Source organism: Larus michahellis, chromosome 18, assembly GCF_964199755.1.
Source record: "Larus michahellis chromosome 18, bLarMic1.1, whole genome shotgun sequence".
In the NCBI taxonomy this organism is placed as follows: domain Eukaryota; kingdom Metazoa; phylum Chordata; class Aves; order Charadriiformes; family Laridae; genus Larus; species Larus michahellis.
In genome coordinates this window covers 5589163-5611800 of record NC_133913.1, presented here as the reverse complement: position 1 = coordinate 5611800, position 22638 = coordinate 5589163, and the positions used below count along the sequence as shown (strand labels likewise).

Below are 22638 nucleotides of genomic sequence, written 5' to 3'. Positions count from 1 at the left end.
TGACGCTGCCTGCCTAAATCATCGGGGAAAACGCTGGTTGCCCGTGAAAGTGTGACCTTTTATCAGGCACAATGCGATAAAAATCTTGGTTCACACGGGGAGGGTGAAGAGGAGCATCGCTTCTCCCCAGGAGCAACGCTGCAGGAGAAAACGGCACAATAGCACCTCTTTTTTACGGCGGTTTTCTATCCCCTGAAGCTTTAGCTAATTTCTCTCTTTTTCTATTAGAAAAGGAGAAAAAAAATCTGGGTTTTCAGTTCAGATCTGGAAATAGAGAGGCAGGATTGAGCGCAGCTGTTCCAGGTCAGAGGAGCCGAGGAGGGGAGACGTCTCTCGTGCTGGCAGAGCAAGGTTATTCCGAGGGCCAGAGGAACGGGCCTCGTGGTGACGAGCTGCCGTCGGGCTCGGATCAGTTCAGCCCCGCCACTGGACAGAGTGGCCCAGAGGGCCGGGAAGCCGCTGGCCATTTCACGTGATGTCACCTCGTCCTGCGCTAAGTAGGTCACGGTGACACCCTGCCCCAAAGTCCCCCGCGCCGGCGCTGCTGCCATCGCAGCGGTGCCCAGCAGGACCATCCCCGGTAAACTCGGGGGGGGTGGGGGGGAAAAACCCACGACCCTCAGAACGGGGAATTCAGGCAGAATGAGCTTATCCGGGGGTTATCCGGGGTGCGCCGCGCGGCAATCGGAGGCGGCAGTAAACGAACCCATCTCTGGTTGCTGGGCATCGGCCCCTGGTTGGCTGGCAGGAAGGAAGCATCAGATGGGATGATGACTATCCAGGTTGCTATAGTGACCGCGAGCCCTGCTGCTAAAAGCAGCCCTTCTCCATCACCCACCCCCCCCACCCCCACCCCCACCCCCCCTCCCCGGCACGCGCACACGGGCTGTCACACGCCGCTCAAAGGCACCGGGTGAATTATCCCGTGCCGAGCGAGCGCGCCCGGCGGTGGATGTTCCCCGGGATGTCAGAGCCCTCCCATTAAATTCCCGTCTCTAATGAGCTCAGCGGCGATGCGCGCGGAATAGAAGGGAGCTGAGCCATTTGCCTGCGCAGCCGCTCGGCGTTCCACGGGCTGCGGGACGGCTTCGGACAAGGGCAGCCGGCTCCTCGGCACGGACGTTACTGAACCCAAGCTTTGGGAGCCGGGGGTGGGACGCGACGATGCCACGTCGCTTCCCTGCACGTGGGGAGAGCCCTCGCGCCGTCGGCATCGTGGCTCGTTTCCCGCAGCCGTCGGTGCCGGCAGAAGCCCAGCTTGTGGCTTCGCCGTAGCAAATGGCCCAAACTGGCAGTTTCACTCGCACAGGTCGATCCTAAAGAATGATAAGTCAAAAAGAAAAGGAGGAGAGAGCCTTAAAAGTGTGCACACTTTGGATCTTTTTAATAATAATTTTAGGGGATCTCTATGAAGCTCGGTGGCAGTTTCCCGCGTTTTTATGAGACAGCTTTGTTGAAGGACTTCGGCCCTCTGCCAGACTTGAAAAACATCTAAATATCCGTATAAATAGCTAAAAACCTCTGCATAAATATCTAAAAATCCCTGTGCAAATATCTAAAACTGCCCGTTTAATCCACAGCCCTGCACCTACCGTTGGGGAAGGTAGAGTTGCCCATCCATCGGGACGGCTACGGGTTATGTCTGCGTCGAAGGGAAACGCCAGGGCAGCAGCGGCCCTTCGCTGTGGCATCGTTTTCCATCCTAATGCACCCCTCAGGTGTTTCGGCCGCTGTTTGATACCAGAAAATTGTTGTCCCCTTGTAAATTTGAGCGGTAAACAGTTGGATAATCCCACACTTGATGTCCTCGCCATCAGCTCCCTGTGCCTCGCGTTCTAAATACATCCCAGCTGACCGAAACGTGTTAGATTCCCTTTGAAGTCTTTTTTTCTTTTTTTCCCCCTAATTTCTTCCTTCCTTAAACTTCGAAAATTCAGCCAGCGGAATTTTATCGGCATCTGCCGTCCAGGCCAAGAGCGTCCTTTCAGGAGGGACATCGCAAACGTGGGGCTGCGTACGCCCCAGCGAACGCGGCTCCGGTGAATTCAGCCCAGTGGCTGGGTGACGGCGAGGACCGGAGCCGAAAAGAAAATGTAATTTTTCCTGCTTCCCAGCCTGCCCAGGAATGGAGGTCCGTGATGTCCTAAACGGGAAGCGAGTCTGCGCTCATCTTCCTAAGTGGTCTTATTTTATTTATGTGCTGGTGCATTTCTAATGCGGGATTCTTGGCATAACCCCGTGAATGAGCCGATGTTCCGCTTTTACCCTGTCTCCAGCCAAGGACTTGGAATCATATTTTTGGCGTAGTGGTTTTTATAAAATATGTAACGCTCCAGCGCCTTGCGGCCGCGTTTGCTCCTGCTAAAGCAGCGGGCCGGCTGAGAGCGGACTCTCAAAAGCTTTGCCAGGGCTCAGAATAGCTGAGAAAATACGACTAATTGGGGACTTTGGGAGAAGCTGTAATTTATAGATTGGTGCTGCACCCGGGGAAGGCTGGTGGTGGTGAGGTCGGGGTCAGTTTGAGCAAGCGGCCCCCGTTGCCTGACTGTAACCTGCGCGCCCCTCGGCCTCAGAAACTAAATTTCTCTGTTTATCCAAAACCAAGTAGGATGCAAACCGAGCCGCAAAGCGCGCCGGAGCCCTGCGGGTAGGCAGGGTGAGGATGTTACGTGGTCGTAGACGTCGTTTCTTACCTAACGAGCGTGTTCGTTTCGTAATTCCGTGCCAAAACTGGTTTCCGCTCCGGGCAGGTTACCCCGGGTGACGCTCCTCTTCCCCACCCCCCCTCCCCGTTCCTGCCGGGCCCTGCGCAGGGGTTGGTTGAGGGGACGGAAGGGACACGGGTGCCCTCCCTCCTGCCACCTGCTCCCCCCGCAGCAGGGACCACAGACCCCCCCCCGCCTCCTGCCCACCCTCCCCATCCTTCTTCCCTCCAGGCGGTTGCTTATCACCGGTCTGTAAATCTTCACCGGGCTGAAAATCGGATGCAAAACTTCGGATTTTAGCTGCGGAGAGAACGCGAAATACACTGAGTTTTGGAAAGGATTTAATTCCTACGGTATCAAACTGCGCCCGGGGGCCAGGGAAGGGAAAAGGGGCAGTATGTGGAGTTTAGAGCGGTTTGCATCAAAATTCGGGGTTTGCATCAAAATTCGGGGTTTGCATCAATAACCCGCCTATTCGGCAGGGCCCTGGTAGGTGGGTGCTGTCGTGGCACTGCCGTGGTGGCTGGGAGCTGCCTGGGTATCTTTCGGTTTTGCCTGCTGGAGGAAATAAATTATTGAACTCGCTCTCTGTGCTTTTTTTTTTTTTTTTATGTGAAAGCTGCTTTGTTGATGAGATTTCCCGGGAAATACCCTATTTAAGTGAACGCGCGCGTTTTTCATCCGCAAAACCCGTCGACCGGCTTTAGCGAGGGCTTCGCGAGGGATGAATTGCGTCAGGCGTCGAACGCTGATGGCACAGGGGAGGAAAAAAGACGGAGGCTTCCCCCTTTCGAAGCGCGGGGATGAATTCTCGGCTTCGAGAGGAGCAGAACTCGGGGAGCGTCAGCAGCGGGTACCGGAGCCCGATGGCTCCTGCGGGCAGGGGGACGCTGCTGCCCAAGCCTTGTGCTGGGGCGGGCAGGGAGGGGATTAATTAAGAGCCCAAGTGTGGTAACGAGGTGGGGGTATGATTTATAGCTGAGTTGAGGTGCCCAAAGTGCTTGTCCCCCACCCCAAAGCCCAGCACCTTCAACTTGGAGACGTGTTTAGGGCTGGGGGCGAGCGTTTGCCCCGGTGCAGCTGGAGGGTGAAGCCTCCGTTAATTTTTGATCCTTTTCTTGAATTTCACGGGATACGGGATAATTGCATTCACTTTTTGATTCGATCGAATTGCCCAGGGATGGAGGAAAGGGGCTGTGAGGGTATCGTCAAAGCGATGTCTCAAACCCACTTTTTTGGGGAGCTTTCCCACCGTAAAATAAGAGCTTGGCTGGGACCTGACCCCCATTAACCTGCTTTTTAGCTGCTTCGGTATTTTATTGAAATCCGGCTGTTAGCCCCCACCTTCCCCGCGAAGGCGAAGAGCCCCGGGGACGGGAGGGGAGGGGAGGAGCAGCCCCTGCCCTGACCCCCCTACCCCGGGGATCCTCCTTCGCCCGGGGAGCGCGGGAACCGAACGGTTTGGCTGGAAGAGACGGAAATATTTCACAGCTCGCCGCCTCGCCGGCAAGCGCTCCCCGGCTCGCGAGGACGGATGCACAAATGCCCCAGTTACTAAATAAAATGAAGAACGAAGCGCAAGCTCGCCGGCGCTGCTCCGGGGCCGCCTGACCTTGGGTTCAAGCCGGAATAAATGTGTTTTAAGAATGAGCCAGCCAAGCGTTTGAACGGGCGAGGCTGACGCCTCAGCTGGAGGGGAAGGGATATACCTGGATCTACCGCGGACACGTCATGGAAAAAGCACATCAGGGTGGTGGCAGCTGCCGTCTCCTCGGGAAAGTGGCTTTTATGGTTCAGGCGTGAATAAATGGAAGCATCAGGACGCCAGCGGACCCCAGTGTTAATGGTTGACTTTGCTTTCGCCTTGCTGTATGTGATATTGGACACGTGTAAGGCTTTTCACTGGGGATATACGGATATTAACGAGTCTTGTTTCTCATTAAAAGGGCAAAAACAGAGCTGCTGACGCAACCCGCTAGCGCGGTGGTGTAACACGTGGTGCTGCGCGGCTCCCAAAAGCGAAGGCGAGCGGCTCTGTGGTTTGTGCTGGTAAATAGATGTCGGCAGAGAAAAAATGACGCGTGGGCAAGTCGGAGCCAGGAAAGATTGAAAGCCACTTTTTGAGTGGTTGAGTTTTCCGTGGAACGACGTGGGTTTGCAGCTTGTAGCCCGGTCCTTCTCTCGCAGATGGAAAAATTGCTTTTGAAGAACCGCCTCTTCCAGCTTCTGCGGTGATTTGCCTGAGCGTAGGCCACAAGGTACGACACGGTGTCAGAAATAAGCTGCAAACATTTGCTGGTTTTGAAGGCCAAAGAAGAATTCACGCTACCAAGTGTCACTTGACTGCAGATAATATTGAAAAACCACACAGTGAGAACGGACCTGCCAGAGCCACGTTTAACTCAGCTGAACTTTCTTGGCGTTAAAACGCCTGGAGGACTTGTCCTGACCTTCCACTATGGAAATTTGCCTTTTGATCCTGACTTGAGCTCTCCTTTCTTCGTGCCTGACTTCTTTGTGGTCTCTCTTCTCCATGGCTTTGATCCCTCTTAATGTCTGATCTCCGCCGAGACCACCTGATAGAGAAGCGCTCCGCAACGCAAACAACCCCCCGTCTCTGAAGAGCGAGTAAGGGTTGGAGAAAACATCCTGTTTGTCTCGGGCTTTCGCTGTGCGAGACCTCAGAGAGGGTTTCACGAGGCGGATTTTGAAAACCCGGTGTGGTTTAGGGTGTTATCGCGGCCCTTTGGTGCACGTGTGAGTAACGCAGCGGATGCCGAATGAGCGACACGCTGCCTCCCGCCCCCGTTCGTCCCCGCTGAGCCGGCTGCTCCTGAGTTATGAGCGGAGAGGAATGATCTGCACCCGAAAATGGGTCCGGGTTAATCTCTTCACCCCGAGCTTCTCGGTGTTGGTAACCAGACCCGTGGGATGAAGAGCGCTGCCAGCTGCAGCTCCCGGGCTGCACTAAAAAGGGGCCGCTGATGGAGGGGGATCTCCTCTGGCGCCGCTAATACAGTCCAGCGGCCGCCGCGAGGAGGCAAAGAGGACATTAAATTATTTTCTCGGGTACACAGGGTAGTAAATCATCGCCGCAGCTACGCGAGCCAGGGCGTTTTAATAAGAGCTGGATGGGAAAAGGTGTTTTCTCCTTCCGACGGCAGAGCAAAGAAGGATGGAGTGTGCCAAGGAGTCACCGGGGTGATGCTGTCAAAAATCACCCGAGTCTTACTTAGGGAAATTTATGCTCCAAGCGCGTAAATCTCTTCTGGAAGCGGGAGCCGGCGCTTTGAAGCCGCGCACACTTCAGATGTTACTGCCCCCCCGAGAGGCAGCGGGAGAGCAGGGAAGACGAAGCGTGCCGGAGCTCGGAGTGCTTGCAGGGGACGGCTCTCCCTGGGATGAAATATCCGCCCGGGATGATCGGCGTGTGGTGCCCTTCGTGCCGTGGCTCCCCAGGGACGGCGCTTCCCCGGCTCCCCAAATGCTTCCGTTCGAGCACAGGAGCGAGAGGGTACAGCCGGGGTGGTGGAAAACGCACACGAGGTTTCGCGCTTGTACACGTTGAGAACCTAGACGGTCCTGTTTTCATCTCGCGGTTGAGCTATTGTGGGGTTAGTTTTCACGCTGAGAACCGTAACTTTTCCTTCGAGCCCGGCTGTCCCCGGTATCATTGTCCTGCAAGTGGCAGAGAACCGGGAGTGGTCGGAGGAGATAGATCTCCCCCAGCCCTCCCCTGCCAGATCCGCAGGCCGGCACGGCCCTCAGCCCCTCATGCAGAAGACACTTATCTTTTCCAAAAATGACACCTGTTGTAACTCAGATACGTCAATGTTTATCACCTATGGTATAGCCCGTGTCATTTTAGACCCTGCTCGGTTTTTGTCACTTCTGTCCCCCCTCCCACCCCCCAGTAGCAGTGAGCGCCACAGCCTGGAGTGAGCCACAGCGGGGAGGTCACCCGGGGCCTGGGAAGCCATTCTCGCCCGCCCTGAAATTCCCAATATTGTTGTTCGTCTCTCTGGCAGTTGTTAGGAAGCACAACCTTGAAAGCTGCCTTTTTTTTTTTTCAGACCTCTCTAGTTTCTCTCTCCGCTCCTTTCCCTCACGTAGAACATAGCTACCGCTTTTCTGGTTTCTTTTTTATAGCCTCCCTTCATCCGCCAGCCTTTTTGTTTTGTTTTTTTTTGTTTTTCATCGCTGAGCCCCTGGAAGCCTGCAGCCAGTACCCGCGTGAGACCACGCCGCCGCCTTACAGGAGGTGTTAGGATTCCTCAGTGTTCTCCAGCCTGCTCCTCGCGCTTCCCAGCAGCTTGTTTGCAGCTGCGCTCTCCCTCGAAGCCTTAACCGAGTGGGCCACGGTGATGCCTGCCTTTCCGCAAGAGCCCTTGATCTAAACTTTAGAACGATTTGATCGTTTAAAAAAAAATCCTCCCCGGAATACAGCCCATTTGGTGTATTACCGCCGAGCCCTCGTTTCACGCTGCGTTACGTGCTTGGCCTCGTCTTAAAGCCCTCTGGCTTGTTGTCATGAAAAATCAGGGTTTGCCATCTTCTACCCAAATTTTCCTTCCTAAAAAGAACTAATTTCCGGCTCGGCGCTGCCGCTGGCTTTGTCCGTAGGCAGCAGCACCTCACCCGGGAGCGATGGGGCTGCGTCTCGGAGCATCCCCGGACCGTGGCCGGGTACCGCCGTCCCTGGGCACGGCGTGAGCCCGGCTCCCTGCAGCCCGTCGTGCCTCTCGACGGAGCTCACGGCCACAAACGAAGAACGTCTCACTAACGAGGGCTTTGCTGTATTTTCACGCCTATTACAGCTCCTCGCGAGACATCCCAGGTCCTCTGCGTTTGCTCTTCAGCATCTCGTGTGTCTGACATGTACCTACCGATGCATTTATTTAACTTTCTAGTCTTAACCGCTGCCTTCGCAGAAACTCCCTCTGATCTTCCTCCCCTCTTTCCCTTCGCCGTTTTGCTTCCCACCGCTTACTGGCGCCGGAGCTGCTTTTGTATTATCGGCAGCACTGACAGATGTCTGGGGCCGTTTATGCGCTACTTGGCTTGTGTTTTCCCCGAGGTCCTCGACTAAATGCTCAGTCAAAACTCTAATATTTCATGGGCCACCAGTCTGCTTCCACCTGGAGCCATCTCCTCTCTGCTGGTTTCCCTTTTGCCAGCCTTTACCCAGGTGTCCGATGGGCTCGGGCTGTACCTCTACGGATGCTCTCGCTCTGGGATGCGGGTCTCCCGTCACGCAGCCGCTGTTGCTGCCGATGCTCGTGGTCCTTCGCCTGCTCGCACCCCGAGCCGTCCCCTCGACTATTTGCCATTAACTCCTCTAAGGAGCGCGAGTCCCTGGACGGGCGCAGTGAGCCGAGGGAGGCGGTTTGCCACGCTCGGATGGAGCAGGGGTCCGTCTGACCCTGAGCATCCATCTGAGCAGGAGGTGGAGGAAAGAGGAGAAGTCACCCAGTCCTGCAGAGCTCCCTGAGCCACGAAACCCACAGAGCAAAGAGAAACCCCGGCCCACGCGACCACCTGAGGTCGGCGGCCGTGGCTTGTACTGCCAGGACGTCGGGAGAGGCTGTTTCCACCCCAAACCATTGTTTGCAGTTCTATAAAAAGATCTGTGTTTTCAGGAAACACCAAAAACCTCTTGGTGTTTATTGCGCACAGAAATAATTGTCGTGGGGTTTATTCTATACAGAGATTATCATGTGGTTTATTATATGCGGGGATTATCATGTGGTTTATTATATGCGGGGATTATCATGTAGTTTATTATATACAGAGGTTACCATGTGGTTTATTATATAGAGAAATTGTCATGCGGTTTATTATATAGAGAAATTATCATGTGGTTTATTATATACAGAAATTACGATGTGGTTCCCGGGCAGTTCTAGAGCAGCGCTGGGGTCGATCCTGACTTCCCCACGAAAGCTCTTTGATTTTGCCGTCCCTTTCGCGGGCGGTTGCACACCTGGCTGCCGGCGGCTGGCCTTTTCTTCTTGCGTCTCACGGTCTCTTCTAATGGAACCGTCGTTACAAACAAGTCATTTCATTTCCCAGAAGGTGCCCGGCAGCAGCACCCGTCGTTTTGTCCTCATTGAGTTCCGTGGGTGTGCGGGTTACGTCGGGGCTGGGTGAAGAGCCGTCGGACGGGGCTGGTCCCGGTGGGGCAGAGCTGGGCTGGGCACCCACAGAGCCACCAGCACCGAGACCTTGTAGACGGTCTCCTAAACGCCGGTCTGTACGAGACAGACGGCAGAAGCGTCTCGGAAGCCTGTTAAGGGTTTACTAAAATAGAGGCTGATGTCTGGAACAATCTCTCCCACGCAGCCTGTAGCAAGGGTCAATCCAGCGCCAGCTCCGGGGGCTCTCGGTTGTCCTGGATCTGCCGGGCTCTCTCGCCTCCGCCGGCTGCCGGGATGCGGCAAGAACGAGGGGGCTGAACGCAAAGGGACAAGGGCGAGGGGGGGCTTCTCCAGGCAGCAAAAACTTCCCAACTGTCTTTTGAGGACGTAACGTGCAGCCCTTGCCTGTTGAGCGGAGGGGGGCGCTTGGACGTTGCGCTCCATAAGAAACGGGGTCTGGACCAACGCAGAACCCTTGAATCGAGTAGATCCCCAGGGCGAAAGAAGAGACGGGCATTTGGGCTGCCATGGCGGGGTGCTCAGCTGCGGTTAAAAGACAGATCTTGAAAGCCGGAGAATTTGGGTTTAGCTCTTTAATTCTGACGTGGTTTTCGGTGTCACTTAGCTCTCTGCACGGCGGCTGTGTCTTGAGACGCAGAATCATCATAAATACATTCAGTTCTGCCCTTAAGTCTTCAAATGGCAAGATCTTCCATCTCTAATACGAAACCCAGTTGGTCCTTTAAATTGGCAGAAGGCCAGAAGATTATTCAGAAGTAATTAGTAAATTCATAAATGGTCCTTAAACAGCAGCAACCATTGAAATACTCAAGGAATAAAGCACGGATGGTGAAGAGATGTGTGTTTCCAAGCTTGAAATTTAATAGAGCAAACTTTCTTCCACCTGAATTTCGCCTTGATGACCTTTCCTCACTGAATCGTCTTAGCGAGATGGAGGTGGAAGAGCAAAGTACCGTGTTGGGACAGGATTATGCAGTAAAATCTCAGTTTTTAGCCCAAGTTTGAGTGGAAGCGGGGACTTGTCTCTGCCTTTGCTGCCATCGGTGTCTTGCTCGAGGTCTTGCAGAGCACCAATGAGCTCCAAAGGGTGTTTTCGCCATGCGTTGCCCTTGTCTATGAAAGACTTTGTGGTACTTCTAGGATTGCACTGGACCATCTCCATCCCCGATGCTTCCCTTGGGATCTAAATTCTGCAGGAACTTGGGGAAGCCTCTCCCCAGCTGTGCTGCTTGGTAAAATCTCGTTGTAGCAGTGTGATTTGGAAGGTCTTTCAGTCCGGTTTATCGGCTGAGGCAGGCAGATGTTTTCTCCCTTTCGGTCAATAAATAAACCATCTTCCTCCAGGGCAGCCAGCTGCTGCCGTCTCCCCTTCTTGTGGCTGCATCAACAGGAACGATGCTGGTGTGACTGATGGACTGGAAACCAAACCGACATCTCCTCCAGCCTCTGCCTTGTTGGCCATTGACCAAGCACAGGAGGAGCGTCCAAGACACTCAAGGTCGCAGCACATCGAGCTGCTTGTGGGGTTGGTGGCAGGGTCCAGTGTTGCGTTGCCTAGGGGGGAAGATCAAGGATGGGGTTTGCGATCCCTGTGTGGACTTGCCAAGGGGGTTGTTCTTTGGATGCCATTCAGGAGCCGTCCCGCTCCCCCAGCCAAAGGGTTTGAGGCCGAAACCTGTTCTCACGTGAAGAAAAGCAACATAGAGTCATGGAATGGTTTGGGTGGGAAGGGACCTTAAAGACCAGGTAGTTCCACCCCCCTGCCCTGGGCAGGGACACTTCCCACCAGCCCAGGTTGCTCCAAGCCCCGTCCAACCTGGCCTTGAACCCCTCCAGGGATGGGGCAGCCACAGCTTCTCTGGGCAACCTGGGCCAGGGGCTCACCACCCTCAGAGGGAAAAATTTCTTCCTTAGATCTCACCTAAATCTCCCTCTTCCAGTTTAAAACCCTTCCCCCTCATCCCATGGCTCCCCTCCCTGCTCCAGAGTCCCTCCCCAGCTTTCCTGGAGCCCCTTTAGGGACTGGAAGGGGCTCCAAGGTCTCCCCGGAGCCTTCTCTTCCCCAGGCTGAACCCCCCCAGCTCTCTCAGCCTGTCCCCACAGCAGAGGGGCTCCAGCCCTCCCAGCGTCTCCGGGGCCTCCTCTGGCCCCGCTCCAACAGCTCCGTGTCCTTCTGCTGTTGGTGCCCCAGAGCTGGAGGCAGCGCTGCAGGGGGGTCTCCCCCGAGGGGAGCAGAGGGGCAGAATCCCCCCCCCTCGCCCCGCTGATTTCCAGGCACGGCTCCTGCGTGTGGTCAAAATCCAGGCTAATGACGTTCCTCTCCCCTGACCTGGGCTCTTTCGCGCTGCTCAAAAGGGCCACCCGAATTTGACAATTAACAGCGACAGCCCCTCCATCTTCTTACCGATAATTTGATGGGGGCTCGGGGGGGCGGGGTGGGGGGGGAGAAGGCAAGTCGTTAGCACTTGTCCTTGTTACAGACACTTGATGCTAAACCTGCTCTCCAGGCACATGATGGCAGGAATCTCCGAGAGGTTCCTCTGCGTACGCGGCTCCTTCTGCTAAGACACGGTAAAAATAGCAAACTAAGCAGGGATTTTCGCCTCAGCTCACTGAGGCGAGAGTAAATAAGTATTAAATACCTGGGACAACGTGAGGGCTTTGTGCACCGCTGCCCTGCCAGCCCCCCTCCCCCCAACCCCCCCCCACCCCGCTCGGTTTTAGGGAAGCCGTCAACATCGCCGTTATTTCGAAGCGGCGTAAAAATGCGGCTTTGTGGGATGTGATGTGCCACGAACGGTCTTAACGAAGGGCAAACGAAGCCTGCGCGGCAGGGAGGGCTGAGGCCGCGTCAGCGACAGTGCCGTAGCCACTGAAGCAAGGCGAGAGCTCGGCTCTGGAAGCTCCACGCAGCAGGACAGAAACCCAGCGCGTCCTCCGCGGGGTCTTTAGAGCGTCGAGGGAGGCGGTGGAGTCGATGCCACTCAGCCTTTAAACCACTTGGTGCGATAGTAAGAAATTCCGGCCATTCAGGAATTTCAAGTGTGGGCGAGGTCGCAGGAGGGATTTCCCAAAGGCCAAGTCATAGAGTCGTAGAATCGTCGAGGTTGGGAGGGACCTTTCAGATCATGGAGTCTCACCATCAACCCAACACTGCCCAACCCACCACTACCCCATGTCCCTCAGCACCGCGTCTGCCCGGCTTTTAGATACCTCCAGGGATGGCGACACCACCACTGCCCTGGGCACCCTCTTCCAATGCTCGAAGAAATTTCTCCTAATATCCATCTAAAACCTCCCCTGGCGCAACCTGAGGCCGTTTCCCCTTGTCCCATCGCCTGTCCCTTGGGAGAAGAGACCGACCCCCCCCGGCTACACCCTCCTTTCAGGGAGTTGTAGAGAGGGGGATCGGGATGAGGGACCCAGGGACTCCTGGATGTCTCTTCCCCCCTCCCCGGGCTGGCGGTGGCTGCTGGGGACGGCTCTGCTGTGGGCGTTTCTCCTGCTCATTCTCTCTCCTGGCTCACAACGCCGGCTCTTTGCTGGTCCAAAGGGCTCGTGGCTGGAGCTCGTGCATCAGCGCGGCCACGTCTCATCCCCGGCCCACGGGAGCAGCCGGGCGTTCCTCTCCTTACGCTGCAAGGAAGGTTATTTGTGATACAAAATAGTGGCTTTTGTGGCCTTTAGCCGAGGGGGACATCCTCGACGGCCGGCGCTGACCCCGGAGCAGAGATGGGCAGCCACGTGGCCACGCTGTCCGCATGTCCCCCGCTGGCAGTGACCCGAACGGCCAAGGACAAACTAATTTGGGTGGCAAAACCTCCCGATTTCACTCAGGAGAATCATTTTTAGCACCAAAGCTGGGTTAAAGGGTTAAAAAGCTGGGGGATGGTTTGCAGTGCCGCCGGCGGGGTCATGGGGCGAGCGGGTGGCCGAGCTGCCGCAGACCCCAGCCCCGCCAGCCCCGTGGAGCGATTTTTCCCCCCACCACGACATCCCCGTCCCTGGCGCCCAGCCCCGCGCCACGGTCCCTGGGGACACCGCTCCCGGCGTGGGGGACCTTGGCGTGGGGTGGACCCAGCCCGAAAGCTGGCCCCCCCAGCTGAGGTTTGCCTGAGCGCGCTGCGGGATGCGGCCTGATCCAAAACCACCTCTCCCTGCCCCGCGCCGAGGGCCGAGCCGCCGCGGCCCCCCCCGGCTCCTGCCTGACCCCGCTCTTCCCTTTTTTGCCTTCGCAGTGAGAAACGCGCTCTGCAAGTCAGCGTCACCAACCCGGTCCAGTGCAGCCTGCACGGGCGGAAATGCACCGTCTCCGTGGAAACCAAGATTAACCAATCCCAGCCGGATTTCACCAAGCATCGTTCCGGTTTCATCCTCTGCGTGCCGGGGAATTAGCATCCCGCTCCGCTCGGCGCAAGGAGCCCGGAGAGAGAGAGAGCGAGGGAGCGGAGGAAAGATGGACGGGGCTTCCATCGCCCTCCCCGTGCCTCGGACTTTCCGAGGGGGATTAATTTAGAGATGCTCAGCTGTGACTTTTAGTCACGCGCCTAAAAAGATCTCTAAAGCCAGAGGTTTAGCAAACCCAAATTCAGGAGAGGGTTTCACCACCGCATGCAACGAAGGCTTAAAATAGCCAATGGCCTGTCTCCATCGGACAACACGGGCCAGAATATCAGGAAAGTGCTTCTGAATTAGTCCAAAAAAAAAAAAAAGCATTTATAGGTACTTACACCCTTTCCTCCCTTCCCCACGTTGATTTCGGAAACCCTCTCCGCTGTTCCCTTCTCTGTTTCTTTTTTTCTGTGTCATTTTTTCGCAATATTACGCAGCCTCCGCCGGAGGAACCAAAGATCCCGGCTCAGGGACTCTGGGCCTGTGAGACCAAATCCCGCTGGACCCGCGGCCAGGTTTGGAAGGGGGGGGGGGGCTGGCGTCCCACTCCGGGAACACACTCCACAGGCTTCCAGCCCTGCCGGCACGCACCGAGTCGGGACGGTACGCGGAACGGCACCGCCGGACCTGCTGCTTCCCTGCCCGGAGGCCATGAACCCATCAAGGCACCTTGGCTGGAGACAGGGCCACCAGCAGGAAGGAGAGTGGGATTCACGTTCCAGAGGTTTTATTTTTTAATGCTGCATTGCTTTTGCCTTAATTCCCCTCGCTGGTGACCTAAAAATCCGGTGGGTTCCCGTTGGGACCAAGTGGCCTTGTTGAATTGCGTTGGTGATCCGGGGGGGCGGCGTGTTAGTCCCAACGCTGAGGCTCGGGGACGGGGCCCCGAAGGTCCCGCTGCAGGTGGGTGACTCTGGCAGGACACGGAGCGCGGGGCGGGGGGGGGCTGAGGCCATGGCTCCCCCACCTTGCACCGCTCGACACCGACCCCGGGCACGTCCGTCTGCACCAACCCGGCACCCAACATCCCGGCTGCTCCCGTGGAAGCGTTTTCCTGCGTCTTCCCGGCGGCGGGTGCTGGGTGTTGGGGTGTCGCACGTCACCTTGGCTCGTCTGGCGGCGTCACCTTTCCCCGCTGCCCGGCGCCCGCCTGGGACAACCCCCCACCTCGGTGTTTAGGTTGGGGGTCGGACGTACCCGCAGGGGTTTCATTTCCACGGTGCCTCGGGCGGCTGCGGTGGGTTTGGAGCGGCGGCGGCCGCGTGACGTTGGGATTACGTGTCCCGAGTCCTGGCACTGCTGGTCAGGTCAGGATTCCCAGCCCCTTGGATGCTGGCGGGGGGGGTCCACGGGTGACCCCCACCCTGGGAACCGCCTGTTCCCAGCCGGCAAACAGGGAGCGCGTCTTTAATTGAGCATTTTAGGAACGGGAAAGCCTGGAAGAGGCTCTTCACCTAACGAGCTGTTGACGAAAGGTGTCCCAAAGCCATGGCACGGACACGGGGCGTGGGGACGGGGCGCTGCGGCGTTGGTGCCCCACGGCCACCACCGAGACCCGCAGGGGGGTACCGCGCGGGGGGGGGGGCTCTGGCTCTGCACTGAAGTGGGACAAGCGGAATGCCCTGCTCTTTGCCGGGGAGGCCCCAGGCCGGAGCATCCCGTTGGCGTGGTCCCCAGCCCCCCACCAGCATCCCAGCGCCGCATCCCGGCCGCCGGCGCTCGCTCCCGGTGACGGTTCCGGGATGCACCGGCGGGTCTGCCCCGAGTCCTCGGGAAGAAGCTCTTCCAGGTGTTGCAAATACAAGTCCCCCACCACGGCCGGGGCCATCGGGAGCCCGGGGGGTGACGTCCCAGCCGGGTGACAGCTCCTGCCCCTCCGCGAGACACTCGGGACCCCTGAGGAGCTGCCACCGCCCCGTCCCCATCCCAGGGACCCCTGAGGAGCCGCCACCGCCCCGTCCCTGTCCCAGGGACCCCCGAGGAGCCGCCACCGCCCCGTCCCCATCCCAGGGACCCCCGAGGAGCCGCCACCGCCCCGTCCCCATCCCACCCCAGCCAGGAGCGGTGCCGGCGCCACGGGACACCCCAGCTCCGGTTCGATGCTCCCGGGGGAGCACCCGGAGGCGAATCCTCGGCCTTCGCTGTGCCTTTCTATTTGCACTTCTCGCTTTTTATATCTACCAGTCCCGCCGTGTCCCCCCCCAGCCCCCAGTAACACTAACCCGTAGGCAAGGTAGCGGCAGGAGATTTAATCAGCACTTTTATACATTATCCCTCCAACGAAATGGTTGTATTGAATCATGATGGACGGCAATAAATCGCAGGTTGAGGAAATTTCTAATGCTACGAGATGGCAATATTGTACGTGATGAAATGTGTCTTTATAAAATATATTATCTGTTCCTGCTCTGGTTTTATATATATATATATATATAAATATATAAAATATATATTCCTGGTTTTTTCCCATAAATTAACTATTTCTAGATTGAATTTCGATTTTCAGCCTGGGGCGATAATGCAATGAACCTTTTTTTTTTTTTTTTTTTTTAAATTGCTGATATTTTAATTTTTAATTGCCGATATGTAAAAGAGCGGAAAAAAAAAAACAAACCAAAAAAAAAAACCCAACCCTGCTATAACGGACCTGGGGTTTTTTTGTTTACATAATTCACTGTAATAAATAAAAAAAATTAAAAAAAAAAAAAAAGAAAAGCCAATCTAGTTGCATCCCAGTATGGCGGTCCCGGTTTCGGAGCGGCGCGGTGGCTGGGGGGAGGCGATGGCAGGGACGGGAAGCGGAGTTTTGGCGTCCCGATAAATAACCCCGGGGTTTTTTTTTTTCTTTTTCCCACCTCTCGGGCGCTGGATGCTCCTCCTCACCCCCGGCGAAGAGGGGGGGAAACGGGACCCACGATTAAACCCGCGCCCGCATTAAACCCCGCGTTCGTCAAAGCGAATCCAATTTGGCATCGCCGCCCCCGGCGCGTCGCAGGTGCCGAGGTGGGGGGGGGGGGGGAGGGGGGGGAACCACGCAGAAAAGACTCCGCCACGACCCGCTGCCGTGTAATGGATGGTCAGTGCATTTTTATTTAATCAGCACAGTACAAAAATAAATAAAAATAAGGGGAGGGGATTAAATTACAGGCACACTGAGCCCCATGACACAGTCGGTCAGGTTATAAACCACACATACTTACAAACACACTACACACACACATACAAAATGAGACAAATATAAATTAATAAGTAACAATACCCACCAATTTTGGTCAACAAAGATCTACAGAAGAGATTGCACTAAAAAAAAAAAAAAAAAAAAAAAAAACCAAACGTACGTACACATGTATCATTAGCAGGGTCCCACTGTACAGCGATGAAGAGCTTCAAGTGAAAAATTAAAAAATAAAATAAAATAAGATAAAATAAAAAGAAATGGCACGTTATTTCTCCCTCTCGTCGGCAAGTTTAACGCCCGATGGCCCGGAACTAAACTAGAACGGTGCACACGGAGAAAAAAAACAATCAAAAAATAAAAACCCAAAACCTGAGCAGTCCCCAGGCCTGATAAGGGAAAACCAGCTCAGGACTGCGGTACCGGGGTGGTGTCGGGTCTTTGTGCATGGGTGTCATTTTTATTTTCTTTTTTTTTTTTACAGCCATCTCTCGTTAAGGTTTTTTTCTTTTGATTATTATTTTTTTTAATGTGTTTTTTTCTCCTTTTTTTGTTTTTTTTTTGAAAGACACAAAAATGCTCCTGTTCGCATGCGCAATACCACTGTAAAAGCAACAATGAAAGAATAAAGAAAGGTTTTTTTTTTCTTTTTCTTGTGTTTTTTTTTTTTTTTCCTTCTCCCCCCCCATAGGTTAGTAAGTTTGTTTTTCGTGGTGGTTTTTTTTTTTTCCTTTTTTGTTTTTGTGGTTTTTTTTTTGTTTGTTTTGCTTCTTTTTTGTTCTAAAAGTATTCATATAGCAGCATGTAGATTCTTTCCTTTGCTTTGCACACTCAAGTAGATCCTTTACACAACACTCATGGTCAGTGCACGATGGGAACAAGACATTTCACAGGGATGTCATGATACAGTAGCGGTTGTTTCCCTCAACCCCGACCCGCTCGGGAAATAATTCCAGTCTCTTCCAAGAAAAATAAATAAAGGGACGGGATGAGGCGGAGGGGGGGGGGTGGGGGGTGTTTCGGGGTTGGGGGGGGTGGGGGGTGTCGGGGGTCCCCGGGCCGAGCCGCGTCTCTGTCCCGTTACCGGCTGCTCCGCCGCCGGTGAGTCACGCTCGGGCCCGTTCAGCCGCCTCCGGTGAAGCCTTTAGCGCATTTTTTTTTTTCTTTTCCTTTTTTGTGTGGTTTTTTTCCTCCTTACGCCCCCCCCACACACTCCGCGCCCCCCTCCCCCCTCCCCCCCCAAAACCTGCTCTTTGTCCCGGTGATGCGGTGAGCGGCCCCCGCGGAGCCCCGCTCCGCTCCCCCCGCCGCGGGGCCCTGGGGGGGGGGATGCTGGGGGTGGGGGGAAGGTGTCGGTTTGGGGGGGGGTTCCCCCTCCTTCCCCCCGATCCGCCGAAATCCACCCGGTGGCGGAGCCGCAGCGTCCCCGGGGCCGCAGGGCGGGGAGGGGGCGACGGCTGGAAACACGGGGGGGGGGGGGAACCGGGGGGGTCTGCGCTCCGGTTCGGCGGCAGACGACCCCCCCCCCTCGCCCCCGCCCCCGCATCCTCCTCCCCGTGCCCCCCCACTTTCCTCCCTTCTCCCAGGGCTCCCGCTTATTCCCCGCCTGGAAAAATCCCCCGGGAAGCGGCTCCGAGCCGGGCCGGGGCGAGCGACGCGTGTCCGGGCGGGCCCGGGGAGGGGGGGACCGGGAGCGTCCCCCGGTGCCCGGCGGAGGCCGGGGAGGGGGGGGGTGGAGCGGGGGGGGGGGGGGGGCGCTCACCGGTCGAGGCCGATGAGCAGCCGCCCCTTCTCCTCGGCGCCGCTTTCCTTCTTGAGGTCGGCGAAGACCTGGGTGAAGTAGTGCGGGTCGGCGTTGACCTGCAGCATCTTGGGGCTCATGAGGTCGATGATGGAGAGGCAGCGGTCCCAGAAGGCCTCCTTACAGCTCTCCACCAGGAAGGGCTTGAGCGGGTAGGAGATCTCGTTGCCCATGTAGGAGTAGGAGAGGTACAGGCAGGTGAGCAGCACTGCCTGCAGTTCGTGGTCGCTGGCCACCTCGGCCGAGATGACATCCCGGCACAGCATGTAGAGGAAGACCACGTTGGCCGGCGTGATGAAGCCCTGGTCCTGCCAGCCCTGCAGCAGCAGCGAGCGGTCCACGGAGCGCAGCCAGAGGACGGGGTCGGTGGGCGAGAGATGCTTCAGCCGGTAGCAGCGGCGGCAGAGGAACTCGCCCAGGCAGCGCAGCAGCTCGCTGGTGGACGCCTGGACCACCACTCGCCGCGGGGTCGCGGCGGCGGCGGCGGGCGCGGCCGGCGGAGCCTTCTGGGCCGAGGCGAGGGCGGCGGCGGCGGCGGCGGCGGGGGGCGGCGGGGGGGCGAAGGTGGCGAGGTTGGCGCAGGAGAGGGACTTCTTCAGGTTCTCGTTGTTGAGGTGGGTGACGTTGCTCTGGTAGCCGCCGTTGGGCTGCACCTTCTTGGAGCTCTTCTTCTTGGCGGAGACGGCGGCGATGCGCTTCCAGGGCAGCACCGAGATCAGCGAATGCCGCTTCAGGCCCTTCTCCTTGGCGTTCTTGCTGTTCTGCACCGCCGTGTAGTGCCCCACCGTGGCCGCCCCCTCCTCGAACAGCGGGGCCTTCCGGTAGCTCGGCGACAGCGACAGCACCGTGCCCATGGCGCCGGCCGCCCGGCGGGCCCCGCCGCCCGCCCCGGCCCCGGCCCCGGCCCCGGCGCGGCCCCGCGCTCGCTGCCCGCTCCGCCGCCGCCGCCGCCGCTCCGCGCCGCGCCTGGCCCCGCCCCGCCGCCGCGCGCGCTCCCGGCGGCGCAGTGCGCGCCCCCGCCGCCCCGCCCCGCGCCGCCACGTGCGCCCGCCGCGCCGGCGGGAAAGGGGCGGGGGGGACACGCCCCCCCCCGCGCCGCCTTTGAACCGCGCCGGACGCGCCCCTCGCCCGCCCAGACCACGCCCCTTAACCGAATGTGCCCCGCCCACCGCAGCCAAGGCCACGCCCCGCACCCGCCGAGGCCCCGCCCACCGCAGCACAGACCACGCCTCTTGCCCGTCCAGGCCACGCCCACGCGCGACAAGCCACGCCTCCCCGCGCTCCCTACACTGCGGAGGCCCCGCCCCCCCGCCGCCAAGCCCCGCCCCCCGCGGTGCCCGTCCCCGGCTCAGCGCCCCGAGCCCCCGGCGGGGGAATAAAATTAAGAAAACCGAATTGAAATATAAAAAAAATACCACCCCAAAATTAAAACTTAAAGGCCTCCTCCGCCCGACACCCCGGCGCCTGGACCGGCCCCGCGGGTGACACCCCGCTCCAGCCCCGCTCCCCCCCCGCCGCGGGTGCCTGACCCAGCGCGGGGCCCCGAAGGCACCGGGGTTTTACACAGTTTTAAAGGTTTTTCAGGAAAACGCCGCCAGGCCGCAGGGGAGGGCGAGGGGCAGCGCCCACAGCGCCCACGGCCGGTGGGTGCCAGGGCCCGGCGGGTCCCGGGGGAAGTCCCCCGCCCAGCTCGGTGCCCCCCGGGCCGGGACTCGGGCGCCCCGTTCCCGCAGGACGCGGGGAGCGGCTCCGGGCCAGGGCCGCCGGGGCCCGTCGCGCTTTGCAGAACCTGCAGCGACACTCAGAGGCCGCTCCGTCGCTGCCCGGCTCCGGCGCCGCCGTGGCCACCGGAGCGGTCCCCGGGGCCACCTCCTCCCCCGGGGGGGCTGGTGGCCAGAGAGCAGGGACAGAGCTCATCCCCGCACTGCACTAATCAGGGCTTGGCTAATGACTCAAACAGAGCTCATCTGTACTCTCAAAAGCCACCGCTGCCACAGACGCCCTTCACGCGACACGGAATTCTTCAAAAACCTCCAAAATGTCCCATTTCATTCAGACACAACTACACCCTCCCAGCACCCAGGGGACAGGGCTGTCCCCAAAACCGCCGTCCCCAGGCGGTGCCACTCGGACACTTTTGCCAGCCTGGGACGTGCCCGCCCCCCACCCGTGGGGTTTAAAGCATGTGGAAGGTAAAGAAAAAAAATCTCACTTTGGGTCAAAGCTGCTGCTTCTCACAGGGCTGGTGCCGTGTCGGGTACTCACGGCCGCGCAGGTCGGGGCTGCCGACACGCAGAGGCACCAGGGCGAAAGTTTCTGATCCGTCTTTTTTCCCCGTCCCACGCTAAGGCAGCGGGTTTCTCAGCGCCACGAGCTCCATGAGGTGCGATGGGCCGTGAAGCTGATGCTCGGCCGTTGGGAAGACGGAGCAGGGCTTGAAAACCTGCCCCGATCCCAGGCCAAGGGAGGGAGCCGCGGTTCCAACGCCGTGGGGACAGACCTGCCCCAAAGCACCCGAAAATGCCCACAGCCTTCGACGCGCGTCCAGCCCCGGGTGGCAGCTGGTTTTTGAAGGGATGGTGAGAAGGTCTCCCCTCCGCCCATCCTCTTCCCAAACAGCCTTAGAGGCTTTTCCGCGCAGTGCTGGGAGAGGGACGGCGCGAGCAGCACTGCTGCTCCCGAGAAATCCCTTTGTCCATTAAAAAAAATATTACACGGACCCAAAGCGGCACGAAACCCGCCTTTGTGTGACAGCCTGCTTTTTAAGTTAAGCCTTTTGAAGTTTAAGCCAAAAGCGTTTAACAAGGAGCTCTATCATTTGAGCTTTTTTGGCCCTAATTTTAATACACTGGGAGGTGGAAGGCAGGCGCGCAGCCGCCTTCGAAAATCCCGGCTTCCCGCCGACGGTTTTGAGTGACCCAACGTGCAATTAGCTCCCCGACCCCGCGCAGGGCAGCGTCACCACGGACCTCCTGGAGCATCCTCGCTCCTGGTTGAGTCCCAGCCTCCGGCACGGGGGTTTGGCTGCTCCCCCCGGCGTCACCCGCTGGCTCAGGCCAATCCTGTCCCCTTCGAGGGACAACAGACAGAGCTGGACACCTTCTCGCCGAGAGATTTCGCGACCTAAATCAGCAAATCGCGTCCCCAGCTAAGCACCCCCGGGAAAACGCCCCTGAAGTGGCATTACAGGGCCCTGGCCAGAGCTGCTTTTGGGGAAAAAAAAACAAAAAAACAAAAAAACAAAACCACAACCTTACGAGCTATTTCTATTTCAAAAAACCTATTGAGAAAAGTAGAAATGAGCTTCCCCTGCAATCCACGCCGTGCCCAAGAGCAGGAGTCAAGTCCTTCACATTTTTCGGGCGGGTTTTCTCCAGCCGTAAGAGGGATCGTACGCAACGCGAGCCTCTCCCGCACAGCATCAGAGTGTTTTTAAGAAAGGCCAGAGGTGCAAGAGGTCAGATGGAATTCATTTTTCGTCGTCATAATAACGGTAACAGCGGCAGAACTCAAACTTGCTGCGCCAGGAACAGGTGACAATCCATAAGTGTTCAGCGAAGCCACTTCCAACGCGGTCCCTCGCGCTCTGCGCCTCGGAAACACCATCACCACGACGCTTTCGTGAGCTCCGGCCTAAGCGAAGGGAGAAAGCGCCCCGCGGACGCCCGCGATCTGCCTCGGCGGCTGAAGACAAGAGACAGGGGTTTGTTTTTTTTGAAAAAAAAATTATTTTATTGGAACTCATCTGAACATCAGATATACCTGGTGTTGGTTAGCAAGAACCGTTTGTACATTTGATATTGATGGTGCCAAAAACCCAAACAGTGACTGACTGGATGAGATGGAAATTTAAAAATAAAATAAAATAAAATGTCAGAGAGGTTAAAATGTGAACAGAAAGCAGGAGAAAAAAAAAAAAAGAAAAAAAATCAGCCAGTCTAAGATTCAGTGTGAAGGCAAAATATTTCCTGATAAAACAGAATCCTTTTACAAAATATAAATTTTGTACGAAAAAACGTGGCGAGGGAGGGAGAGAGAAAGAGAGAGGGGAAAGGAGGGAAAAAAAAAAAAAAAGGAAAAAAATAAAAATGAAGATTAGCAGGACAGAGATGCAGAAGCTTACACTGCCCAAATGGCGTTAAAACCTAGCTAGGAACCTCACCAGCAAACGAAACATGCTGGAATAGACCGTGCTCCACCCCCCACACGGATGGACTTTGGGAGAGTAACGAGGACGCTCCCCGGCGAGCGCTGCACCGGCTTATTCCAGAAGGGCCAAGCTGTCTCACATCGGATGTTGGAAAAGAAAAATAAAATAAAAAAAAAAAAAGAATCCAACAGAATTACACTAACGCAGCAGAGGGAATATATGGAGAGGCCGGGCAGCGCCTCGCCTCCCCGCCGGAG

General features: G+C 57.2%; 2 protein-coding genes across 2 annotated transcripts in view; one reads left to right on the top strand and one right to left on the bottom strand.

Annotated features, from left to right (window-relative positions):
• MYO1D (myosin ID) overlaps positions 1-13650 on the top strand; it is a 175249-nt gene extending 161599 nt beyond the window's left edge. The window contains exon 22 of the mRNA XM_074562010.1: positions 13102-13650. Coding sequence (XP_074418111.1) covers positions 13102-13258 — 157 coding nt within the window. The 3' untranslated portion in view covers positions 13259-13650. The remainder of the gene's footprint in view (positions 1-13101) is intronic.
• Positions 13651-18183: 4533 nt separating this feature from the next.
• Positions 18184-19173, bottom strand: CDK5R1 (cyclin dependent kinase 5 regulatory subunit 1). Its single transcript, XM_074562017.1, has one exon. It carries the CDS (start codon positions 19083-19085, stop codon positions 18189-18191), a length of 897 nt encoding a protein of 298 aa, XP_074418118.1. The 5' UTR covers positions 19086-19173; the 3' UTR covers positions 18184-18188.
• Between the last annotated feature and the right edge of the window lie 3465 nt (positions 19174-22638).

Bases quoted from the DNA above. Each gene is read 5' to 3' on its own strand.
- CDK5R1 (XM_074562017.1), bottom strand. From the start codon at position 19,085: ATGGGCACGGTGCTGTCGCTGTCGCCGAGCTACCGGAAGGCCCCGCTG.